The 11,732-nt window shown below is 44.2% G+C and overlaps 2 protein-coding genes across 3 annotated transcripts; both read left to right on the top strand.

Annotated features, from left to right (window-relative positions):
• The first annotated feature begins 171 nt into the window (after nt 1–171).
• On the top strand, nt 172–4,289 carry LOC109906073 (solute carrier family 35 member F2). 2 transcript variants are annotated; one of them, XM_020503732.2, is made up of 8 exons: nt 172–355; nt 742–917; nt 1,092–1,219; nt 1,366–1,525; nt 1,671–1,827; nt 1,951–2,003; nt 3,252–3,406; nt 3,858–4,289. In XM_020503732.2, exons 1-8 carry the CDS (start codon nt 240–242, stop codon nt 4,116–4,118), a joined length of 1,206 nt encoding a protein of 401 aa, XP_020359321.1. In that variant the 5' UTR covers nt 172–239; the 3' UTR covers nt 4,119–4,289. The 2 variants fall into 2 exon arrangements, with proteins under 2 accessions (XP_020359321.1, XP_020359322.1); XM_020503733.2 differs by having other exon boundaries at nt 221–355; nt 1,112–1,219.
• A 1,443-nt stretch (nt 4,290–5,732) lies between these two features.
• Nucleotides 5,733–11,498, top strand: LOC109905902 (kelch repeat and BTB domain-containing protein 3). The gene is made up of 5 exons (XM_020503557.2): nt 5,733–7,544; nt 7,613–7,767; nt 7,984–8,145; nt 10,237–10,364; nt 10,467–11,498. Exons 2-5 carry the CDS (start codon nt 7,738–7,740, stop codon nt 10,573–10,575), a joined length of 429 nt encoding a protein of 142 aa, XP_020359146.2. The 5' UTR covers nt 5,733–7,544; nt 7,613–7,737; the 3' UTR covers nt 10,576–11,498.
• The last annotated feature ends 234 nt before the right edge of the window (nt 11,499–11,732 follow it).

Here is an 11,732-nt window from a genome sequence, read left to right as displayed (position 1 = left end):
TGAAGTAATCACGATCTAAATACCCCCCAACCCCCTCCCCCATTTTCACACACTTTGTACCACACACTTTCATCACTACAGCTATCATCTGAAAACACTAAGTAGTCTTTGCACTTTGATTAGAGAACACTGTTAATCATTCATCCCAGGCAGCACAGTAGACATTTAAAAGCCCCAGGACAGGCAGCACACAGCAGTGTATTCCCCATCCCAGGATCCCACTGTTACAGAGATACAACATGGCTGAGATGGACCCAGATGGGATTATAGCTACAGACCCCAGAAATAATTATGATAGAAAATGCCTTATTATCCGGAAGCTTCTGAAGTTCAACCCTAAACAAGTGTTTACATGGTGAGTCTGGGGGGAATGTTATATCAGTGATTATCTGCATCCCATCTGGCAACCTAGCCTTAATATATTGCACTACTTTTAACCAGCTCCCTATGGGCTCTGATCGAAAGTAGAGCTCTATATAGGGAATACGGTGCCATGTCGGACAGATAGTGACATAGTGGAGATCTATCAATGTCTAAGAGTGGAGGGTTTCCACTGTCCAGTAGTTGTGAATGTCCCTGGCGGCTACCATACAGATGCCTGGACTGAGTTGTGATAAAACCCTTATGAAGACTATAGGGCCAAAACATGTTGGTTTTTACCAATAAAGACCCAGTTTTATCAACTTCTACTGTCTTCCAGAGTTTCTGAATTTCTGCTTCACTTATGCATTGTCCTAACAGGCAGCTGGTGAAGACAGTAGCCATGGGTCAGGGTTTGGCTGTTCTCATGTGTGGCACAGCAGTAACATCCCAGTACCTGGCTTCAGACTACCACGTGGACGCGCCCATGCTCCAGAGCTTTATGAGCTATGCACTGCTCTGCATCACCTACACCACCGCTCTGCTGTTCAGAACAGGTACACACACACTCACGCACACCAACATGCTGTTCTGAAGAACAGGTAGTCTCTCTCACACACACCACCCCAGGGCGCTCCTCATCAGAATAGTGCAGTTGTGAACTCTGTAAAATGTTATAATTGTGTAGCAGTGCAATAACCTCCAGGCTACCCTCTCCTAACGTACTGTAGGGGATGGCAATATGTTTCAGATTTTAAAGAAGAGGTGGTGGATGTATCTCCTAGTAGGCTTGGTGGACGTCGAGGCTAACTACACAGTGGTTAAAGCTTACCAGTACACTACACTCACCAGTATACAGGTCAGAACTACGAGAGGGTGTGTGTATGTTTTTGTGTGTGTGCGAGTTTGCGTGCCTGCAGGCATGCATATGTGTGTGTGCATGTGTGTGTGTGCTGAGTTATGTCAATGTATGTGACTATTCTGGTGTGTCTCTCTGTCTTCCAGCTGCTGGACTGTTTTGTGATCCCTGTGTTGATGATACTCTCCTGCTGGTTCCTGAAGACGTGCTACAGACCCGTCCACTACATATCTGTGTGTGTCTGTCTGCTGGGGGTGGGGGCCATGGTGGGAGCTGACCTACTGGCTGGACGAGACTTGGGATCCAGTAAGAACCCACTCCATTCTTTCGTTAATTCATTAATTATTTAATTCAATCTCTCAGTTCATATCATAATAAATAGTAACATATTAACCTCACCTCTTTCCTCATCCTCCTCTCCTATCTCGCTCCTCTCCTCCCTCTCTCCTAGCCTCAGACGTTCTGCTAGGTGATGGCTTGGTCCTGCTCAGTGCCAGTCTATATGCTGTGTCTAACTTGTGTCAGGAGTACATCGTCAAACACCTCAGCAGTGTAGAGTTCCTAGGCATGGTCGGCCTGTTCGGCACACTCATCAGTGGCATACAGCTGTAAGTGTGTGTGTTTACGTGTGTGTGCGCATGCGTGTGGATGTGTGTTGAGTGTACATGTTCGGTGAGAAGGTAGTAGAATGGGAATGTGGTTGATTTGAGTGGTCTGCTGTGTTCCTACAGGGGTGTTCTGGAGCATAACAACATGGCAAACATCCAATGGGACTGGCGAATCGGTTAGTACCACATAAAACAAAATATACAAGTAACTGGCTAAATAAACTCTTGAGTAAATGAGGGATTCATAGTATATTGAAAGCAGGTACTTCCACACAGGTGTGGTCCCTGAGTTAATTAAGCAATTAACATCCCATCATGCTTAGGGTCATGTAAAAAATGCCCAGTTGCACATTATTTTGGCTACCATGACTGGAGAAAGAGAACTCAGTGACATTAAAAGAGGGGTCTCAAAGGTGCATAGGGGGTGAAAAGGGTGTGTGTGAGAGTGTGTGTATTTATGTGTGTGTGTGTGTGTCTCAGTCACCAGATCTCAACACAATTGAACACTTATGGGAGATTCTGGAGTGGCTTAGGCAGCGTTTTCCACCACCATCAACAAAACACCAAATCATGTAATTTCTAATGGAATAATGGTGTTGCATCCCTCCAATATAGTACCAGACACTTGTAGAATCTATGCCTGGTGCACTGAAGCTGTTGTGGCAGCTCGTGGTGACCCAACTCCCTATTAAGACACTTTATGTTGGTGCTTCCTTTATTTTGGCAGTTACCTGTATATTTGTTGACATTTTTTAAATGATTTGTTTTATTAAAGAGACAGGACAGTGTAGAAGAAGGAAAGTAAGGAGAGGGTTAGTTACAAAGTAGTTGTGGGTCCGCAGATTCGGTAGTGTAAACGACTAGACCACCCCAGGGCACCGGTTATTACCTCTCTCTTAGGGTTACAGACGTGGTGGTGGTTACTGATGTTTTGGTGGCAAGGTTACAGAGAGTACAGAATGTGTGCTGTGTTAGCTTGCAGAAGTACAGTTTCCACATACAGCTCTTTGCTGCTCTTTATCTTGGGTTTTATGGGAGCTGCAACAGTTGATCTACCTTGTTAATAATACTTTCTGCCCTGTATAATGACTGTATGTGTTTTCTGTTCAGGCCTATTGTTCTCTGACTACACCCAGTACCGCTGTATAAATGAGTAGAGAGAGTAGAGTAGTAGTACTCTGTTGATTCCAACTTGGGAAATTGTTTAATCACCACAAGCATAATCAATGTTACAAAACACAAGACAAGGATCAATAATATTCAGATAATAACACATAATAAAATATTAAAAAGACAGATGCACCTGTGATAAGAGAGCCAAGTAAAATATATTAGAAATCCTGTTGTCGGTCATACTCTGCGAAAACAAGGATCAGCAATGTATAGTATGTTCATTTTATAATGTATACTTCTTCTCTCCCCAGGCCTGCTGTTTGCTGGCTATGCCCTGTGTATGTACACCCTGTACAGCTGTATGCCCATAGTGGTCAGGAAGACCAGTGCTACAGCAGTCAACCTCTCCCTGCTCACTGAAGACCTCCTCAGCCTCTTCTGTGGCCTGTTTCTCTTTCAATACACAGTTAGTATACACACACATACACACACACACACACACAGCAGAAACACTGAGGATAGTGGGTACAGCAGGTTGAGACATTTAACAGTTCAGTTAGTGATTGTGTTTCTGAACAGATAAAGAGATGAGTTAATCAATGATTTGATGACTCCATAGATGGATGATAGATTGATGGTTGCTGCTAAACTATGTCTGTACTCACTGTAATCTCTGTCAAACTTGTCGAATCTAATCTCTGTGAGATCAAGGAGACAGTAGTGATAAGATGAGTACCCAGAAACAGAGGTAGAGCTGTCCTGATCACAGGACATAGCTGACCTTATCTTAAAACATCTTAGTCGTGCAGAGAAATCCCCTGGTCACCGTGTCCCTGTTCAGTGTATTGATGACTGTTGTTAATGCGTAATCTACTATGGCCTCATATAGCTCATCTGGTGTGTGTGTGGGTGTGTAGTTCTCAGGTCTGTATATTGTGTCTCTGGTGATCATCCTGGTGGGCTTTGTCTCCTTCAACGCTGTGGCAACGACCCCTAACCCTGCAGACCCTATCACCCCCTCTGTGGGCTGGAAGGAGGGTGGCTATGACAACCCTGATGACATCATCAATGAAGAAGTAGTGGTGGAGGTCTTGGAGGAGCAGGAAGAGGAAGAGGGTGAATGCTCAGGGGTATCGTGGAATCAGAGAACACAGTATGAGGAAGTACCGGCGATGTGATCTGATCTACTAGACGAGCACTTCCCAAGAGTCTATAGCTGTTCATCTCCTTGTCTCCTTTCTTTCATTCTTACCATTCTAATAGATCTACAGATTCACCGGTGTACTGTTGAAGTCGGAAGTTTACATTACACTAGGTTGAAGTCATTAAAACTTGTTTTTCAACCACTCTACAAATTTCTTGTTAACAAACTATAGTTTTGGCAAGTCGGTTAGGACATCTACTTTCTGCATGACACAAGTAATTTTTCCAAAATTGTTTACAGACAGATTATTTCACTTATAATTCACTGTATCACAATTCCAGTGGGTCAGAAGTTTACATACACCAAGTTGACTGTGCCTTTAAACAGCTTGGAAAATTCCAGAAAATTATGTTATGGCTTGAGAAGCGTCTGATAGGCTAATTGACATAATTTGAGTAAATTAGAGTTGAATCTGTGGATGTATTTCAAGGCCTACTTTCCAGCTCAGTGCCTCTTTGCTTGACATCATGGGAAAATCAAAAGAAATCAGCCAAGACCTAAAAAAAAAAATGGTAGACCTCCACAAGTCTGGTTCATCCTTGGGAGCAATTTCCAAACGCCTGAAGGTACCACGTTCATCTGTACAAACAATAGCACACAAGTATAAACACCATGGGACCAAGCAGCCATCATACCGCTCAGGAAGGAGACACGTTCTGTCTCCTAGAGATGAACGCACTTTGGTGTGAAAAGTGCAAATCAATCCCAGAACAACAGCAAAGGACCTTGTGAAGATGCTGGAGGAAACAGATACAAAATTATCTATATCCACAGTAAAACGAGTCCTATATCGACATAACCTGAAAGGCCGCTCAGCAAGGAAGAAGCCACTGCTCCAAAACCGCCATAAAAAAGCCAGACTATGGTTTGCAACTGCACATGGGGACAAATAGCACTTTTTGGAGAAATGTCCTCTGGTCTGATGAAACAAAAATAGATCTATTTGGCCATAATACCATCATTATGTTTGGAGGAAAAAGGGGGAGGCTTGCAAGTCAAAGAACACCATCCCAACCGTGAAGCACGGGGGTGGCAGCATCATGTTGTGGGGGTGCTTTGTTGCAGGAGGGACTGGTGCACTTCACAAAATAGATGGCATCATGAGGATGGAAAATGATGTGAATAAATTGAAGCAACATCTCAAGACATCAGTCAGGAAGTAAGCTTGGTCGCAAATGGGTCTTCCAAATGGACAATGACCCCAAGCATACTTCCAAAGTTGTGGCAAAATGGCTTAAAATCAAGGTATTGGAGTGGCCATCACAAAGCCCTGAACTCAATCCTATAGAAAATTTGTGGGCAGAACTGAAAAAGCGTGTGCGAGCAAGGAGGCCGACAAACCTGACTCCGTTACACCAGCTCTGTCAGGAGGAATGGGCCAAAATTCACCCAACTTATTGTGGGAAGCTTGTGGTAGGCTACCCGAAATGTTTGACTCAAGTTAAGCAATTTAAAGGCAATGCTACAGAATACTAATTGGGTGTATGTAAACTTGTGACCCACTGGGAATGTGACGAAAGAAATAAAAGCTGAAAGAAATAATTCTCTGTAGTATTATTCTGACATTTCACTTTCTTAAAATAAAGTGCTGATCCTAACTGACCTAAGACATGGATTGTGAAGAACTGAGTTTAAAAGTATTTGGCTAAGGTGTATGTACACTTCCTTCAGTTGTATGTACAGTATAGGTCTTTTGTATTAGTTGTAATATTTCTCCACTAGTTGACTTGGCAGGAGGAATGATAAATGTTTTATTCCACATTCATTGTGGGGTGTGTCAATTTAATGAGTGAGTCTTCATTGATATCAAACATAAACCCAATTTTAAGCAAGATATTTTCACATGAAGATAGACATGTTCTATATTAACTGCAGGTCTCAATGCGTGAAACATCACCTGATTAAATAATAATACATTGAGACAACAAAACAAAAAACATAGACAGTTGAAATACTTTATACTTGAAATCTTGGAATGAGGTCGCAGGTTGAGTATTTTTCACTTCATGGCTTCGCTCTTCCGGTAGGGTAGAGAGCTGTCCGTGGTGCCGAAACCTTTAGTAGCACGCGCACAATATTGTTAACAAACATCGGATCTGATCAGCTGATCAAATCTATGGACAAAAAACGTTGTTTTTCCCGAGGTAGTGCTCGTCAAATACTTTATTATAAACAGTTAGCGAACTAATAGTCTGCTTTGTGATTCACTCAATATATGATGCTAAACAAGGCACAGAAGCAATGCTACTGATCTGCTTTGGGACAAATGTAGACACATGTGACATGTGGAATGTAGACACGACCTCCGTGTGTTCACAGACAGTTGAGGTATAATAAGGTAGACTGCATGCAAATGTTTTTCTTACCCCTCTCCCTCTGTCAATCAATCTTCCATCTCTCTCCCTGAATCCTAAACGGTCTAATCAGCTCCACATGAATGATATATAGATAGACTACTAGGCTATAGAGCTTGCACAGCCCCATATGGAAAATAATCATGAAAATCGAATAAGAATCTTGAATGGCAGAAGAACATTGTTTTTTCCAAAAAACTAAGTAATCTAATAAGAATCTAGTAAGATGTTGTATGTTTTTCCTTATATGGCAGTGTTGTATTTGAATATGTGTTACTTATATGACATATGACAATTGAATACATGATTGTGGTGCATTTCCATATTTGAGACAAAATATATGAATTATGTTCTGAGAGTGTAACCTCTAAAAGATAAATGTTTTTCTTGTAGGTTTGACATTGTGTTTTAAAAACAATGACAATTACTATTAGAAAATACAGTATTTGTAAATAAAAGTTCAAATATGAGATTCCATGGTTAAGGCTGGGTAGAACCTCCTACTGGACAGTTGATTCATCTACAGCTATGCAGGGTTTTAATCAAACCCAGCCCTGACTACTACCAATGTGCCATTGTGAGAATGATCGTTGAAAGATCCCCACTTAATAGCTAATTAGACTCACTGCTACTATCAAAGCCATTCCTTCTCCTCCTCTCCTCTTCCTTCTCTCCTCCTCCACCTCATCATCCTCTACCTGTCCTCCTCTTCTCATTCAGTTGATGCCCCTAGTTTGCATAAAATACAACCTTAGAACATAAAAGTGATATTAACATTTTTGTTTCTGTCCCGGGCTCTGGAGCGATCATGGACCCACGGTCTGAGGGATCCAACTCCCAGTCCGAGGGAACCGACTACGTTCCCTACGTTATTCCCTATAGTCTGGATCACAGGTCTGAGCTGTGTGTGTCAGAGGCTCACAGCCAGCAGTTACTGGGCATGCTCAGATCGTTCAGAGAGAGAGAGGCCTGCTGTTTAACTTCACTGTAACAGTCCAGGAACAGACCTTCCCCTGTGTCCTGGCAGCCTGCAGCAACATCTTCAGGTTGGTGTGTGTGTGCGTTTGTGTGTGCGTGCATGTGTGCGTTTGCTCTAACGGTTCTCTGTCTGCAGGGCCATGTTTGAGTTGAAAATGCGTGAGTGTGGGGATGGGATAGCACCCTGGGTAACCAGCCGTACGCTGCTACCTGGACTTATTTCACTCTGGAGAGATAGTCGTCACCAATGAAAACATAGACATGCTGTTCCAGCCCATCTCTTTCCTACAGGTACACTACATCAGGGGTAACCCAAATTACACCCTACCCTATGCCCTACTTTTGACCAAAGCCCTATGGGCCATGGTCAAAAGTATTGCACTATAAAGGGAATATGGTGCCATTTGGAATAAACCCTAGATCTGGGTCAGATACATACTGTATGTCAAATCCATTCAGAAACTTCAGAGGTGATGTTGATATATTGACCAGTGTTCTGTTTCCCAGGTGTCTGTGCTCCTGATTGAAACCCTGGAGCTCCCGAACTGCCTGATGCTATTGGCCCTCACCGAGGGATACGGTTCCACCTCCCTCTTCCAACGGGCCACTGAGTTTGTAGTTCAGAACTTTCACGCCCACTCAATGACTCCAGACTTCCTGGATATGCCGGTGAGGAGCCACTATGATAGGTTCCCATTGTAATTTCTACTATTAAACTCAGACAAAACAGAGATGCTTGTTCTAGGTCCCAAGAAACAAAGAGATCTTCTGTTGAATCTGACAATTAATCTTAATGGTTGTACAGTCGTCTCAAATAAAACTGTGAAGGACCTCGGCGTTACTCTGGACCCTGATCTCTCTTTTGAAGAACATATCAAGACCATTTCGAGGACAGCTTTTTTCCATCTACGTAACATTGCAAAAATCTGAAACTTTCTGTCAAAAATGATGCAGAAAAATGAATCCATGCTTTTGTCACTTCTAGGTTAGACTACTGCAATGCTCCATTTTCCGGCTACCCGGATAAAGCACTAAATAAACTTCAGTTAGTGCTAAATACGGCTGCTAGAATCCTGACTAGAACCAAAAAAATTGATCATATTACTCCAGTGCTAGCCTCTCTACACTGGCTTCCTGTCAAAGCAAGGGCTGATTTCAAGGTTTTACTGCTAACCTACAAAGCATTACATGGGCTTGCTCCTACCTATCTCTCTGATTTGGTCCTGCCGTACATACCTACACGTACGCTACGGTCACAAGACGCAGGCCTCCTAATTGTCCCTAGAATTTCTAAGCAAACAGCTGGAGGCAGGGCTTTCTCCTATAGAGCTCCATTTTTATGGAACGGTCTGCCTACCCATGTCAGAGACGCAAACTCGGTCTCAACCTTTAAGTCTTTACTGAAGACTCATCTCTTCAGTGGGTCATATGATTGAGTGTAGTCTGGCCCAGGAGTGGGAAGGTGAACGGAAAGGCTCTGGAGCAACGAACCGCCCTTGCTGTCTCTGCCTGGCCTGTTCCCCTCTTTCCACTGGGATTCTCTGCCTCTAACCCTATTACAGGGGCTGAGTCACTGGCTTGCTGGGGCTCTCTCATGCTGTCCCTGGAGGGGGTGCGTCACCTGAGTGGGTTGATTCACTGTTGTGGTCATCCTGTCTGGGTTGGCGCCCCCCCCTTGGGTTGTGCCGTGGCGGAGATCTTTGTGGGCTATACTCAGCCTTGTCTCAGGATGGTAAGTTGGTGGTTGAAGATATCCCTCTAGTGGTGTGGGGGCTGTGCTTTGGCAAAGTGGGTGGGGTTATATTCTTCCTGTTTGGCCCTGTCCGGGGGTGTCCTCGGATGGGGCCACAGTGTCTCCTGACCCCTCCTGTCTCAGCCTCCAGTATTTATGCTGCAGTAGTTTGTGTCGGGGGGCTGGGGTCAGTTTGTTATATCTGGAGTACTTCTCCTGTCCTATTCGGTGTCCTGTGTGAATCTAAGTGTGCGTTCTCTAATTCTCTCCTTCTCTCTTTCTTTCTCTCTCTCGGAGGACCTGAGCCCTAGGACCATGCCCCAGGACTACCTGACATGATGACTCCTTGCTGTCCCCAGTCCACCTGGCCATGCTGCTGCTCCAGTTTCAACTTCCACCTGACTGTGCTGCTGCTCCAGTTTCAACTGTTCTGCCTTATTATTATTCGACCATGCTGGTCATTTATGAACATTTGAACATCTTGGCCATGCTCTGTTATAATCTCCACCCGGCACAGCCAGAAGAGGACTGGCCACCCCACATAGCCTGGTTCCTCTCTAGGTTTCTTCCTAGGTATTGGCCTTTCTAGGGAGTTTTTCCTAGCCACCGTGCTTCTACACCTGCATTGCTTGCTGTTTGGGGTTTTAGGCTGGGTTTCTGTACAGCACTTTGAGATATCAGCTGATGTACGAAGGGCTATATAAATAAATTTGATTTGATTTGATAATTTATTGAGACTCATTGAATTAAAAGGGCCCTAGCACTAGCACACCTGAATCAACATATAAACTCATCATCAAGTTGCATCAGGTGTGTTAATGCTAGAACAAATACACCCCTCTGGGTCCCCAGGACCAGCATTGGGAAATACTGAAGTAGATAGTTACTCCTTTTAGCTTTGAGAAAGTCACTACATGTGAGCCATGTAAAATTGTGCATGGGTCCACTCCCCCTGAAGGATTTAAAAGCATTGGATTGCTTTTAAATACTAATGGTGGGAAATACTGATCTACTTCCTGTCCTCCCAGGTGGGTGTGCTGGAGGTATGTATGGGGTCGGACAGTCTGAGAGTGTCCAGTGAGGAGATGGCAGTAAGGTCATCAACTGGACAATCCGTCATTCCTTTGCCACAGCTATATACTACCCAACTACCCAGGTAAAGAACACACACACAAATACACACAGACACACGCACACAAATACAGAAACCCCCACACACATATACCTCTAACCCTCCCCGTGGCCTCATATTACCCAGAAACCAGTGCGTGCGGCTGTATCATCTACACATTGGGGTCATCAGTGGCGATATCGGACTCCTTCAACCCTTCGCTGGACTGTTTCCTGCGCTACGATGTCGTCTCTGACCAGTAGAACCACCTGGTGGCAGAGTTTGGTCAGTTTTTCCATGGCACCTTGGTCAAGGCTGTGTCCGTCAACACTACTCCTATGTGACCCCCACCTGTGGACGTCGGGCCCTCATACCACCCTCATGGAATCTGTTTCTGACCGTTTGAGCAGACACATGCACATTTGTGGCCTGCTGGAGGTCATTTTGCAGGGCTCTGGCAGTGCTCCTCCTTGCACAAAGGCGGAGGTAGCGGTCCTGCTGCTGGGTTGTTGCCCTCCTACGGCCTCCTCCACGTCTCCTGATGTACTGGCCTGTCTCCTGGTAGCGCCTCCATGCTCTGGACACTACGTTGACAGACACAGCAAACCTTCTTGCCACAGCTCGCATTGATGTGCCATCCTGGATGAGCTGCACTACCTGAGCCACTTGTGTGGGTTGTAGACGCCGTCTCATGCTACTACTAGAGTGAAAGCACCGCCAGCATTCAAAAGTGACCAAAACATCAGCCAGGAAGCATAGGAACTGAGAAGTTGTCTGTGGTCCCCACCTGCAGAACCACTCCTTTATTGGGGTTGTCTTGCTAATTGCCTATAATTTCCACCTGTTGTCTATTCCATTTGCACAACAGCATGTGAAATGTATTGTCAATCAGTGTTGCTTCCTAAGTGGACAGTTTGATTTCACAGAAGTGTGATTGACTTGGAGTTACATTGTGTTGTTTAAGTGTTCCCTTTATTTTTTTGAGCAGTGTATTTATTTAAAACATTTTCTATTCTCAAGAATGCTATTTGGGTTCAAAGTAACAGTAGAGGTTTCTGAGTCTTCTGACCCACTGACTTGCCTTGGTTGTTTCTGGACATGTCTGATCACCTGACCAAGGCAGTTGACATGTCATCTATTGCGGGCAGGATCTATTAAATAACTCTAGAATGGTATCTATTAAAGAACTCTGTCTTTATTTTCAGTGTAAGTGGGCTAGGCCTGCCTTCACTATTTAAAAGTGAGACAGTGAGAGCCTACTGTCCCAGGTAACAAGTGTTACAACACCCTCTACTGGTAGACTATGGAATGTTTTTGTGCCAGAGTAGGCTTGTCTAGCCAAACACCATGTTGTATTTTTGAAATATTTGTAAATACTTGCGCAGAAGGCTAACTATTTTACATGGCTCACAT

The sequence above is a fragment of the Oncorhynchus kisutch genome, linkage group LG15 (assembly GCF_002021735.2).
Source record: "Oncorhynchus kisutch isolate 150728-3 linkage group LG15, Okis_V2, whole genome shotgun sequence".
NCBI classification, from domain to species: Eukaryota; Metazoa; Chordata; class Actinopteri; order Salmoniformes; family Salmonidae; genus Oncorhynchus; species Oncorhynchus kisutch.
Note: the sequence above shows the minus strand (reverse complement) of the source record. Positions and strands in the feature narration are given on the sequence as shown.

Coding starts and splice junctions, on each gene's coding strand:
- LOC109906073 (XM_020503732.2), top strand. CDS start 240: ATGGCTGAGATGGACCCAGATGGGATTATAGCTACAGACCCCAGAAAT. Junction 1,220..1,365: donor CTACACTCACCAGTATACAG/GTCAGAACTACG, acceptor TCTGTCTTCCAG/CTGCTGGACTGTTTTGTGAT. Junction 1,828..1,950: donor CTCATCAGTGGCATACAGCT/GTAAGTGTGTGT, acceptor GTGTTCCTACAG/GGGTGTTCTGGAGCATAACA.
- LOC109905902 (XM_020503557.2), top strand. CDS start 7,738: ATGCTGTTCCAGCCCATCTCTTTCCTACAG. Junction 7,768..7,983: donor AGCCCATCTCTTTCCTACAG/GTACACTACATC, acceptor TCTGTTTCCCAG/GTGTCTGTGCTCCTGATTGA. Junction 8,146..10,236: donor CAGACTTCCTGGATATGCCG/GTGAGGAGCCAC, acceptor CTGTCCTCCCAG/GTGGGTGTGCTGGAGGTATG.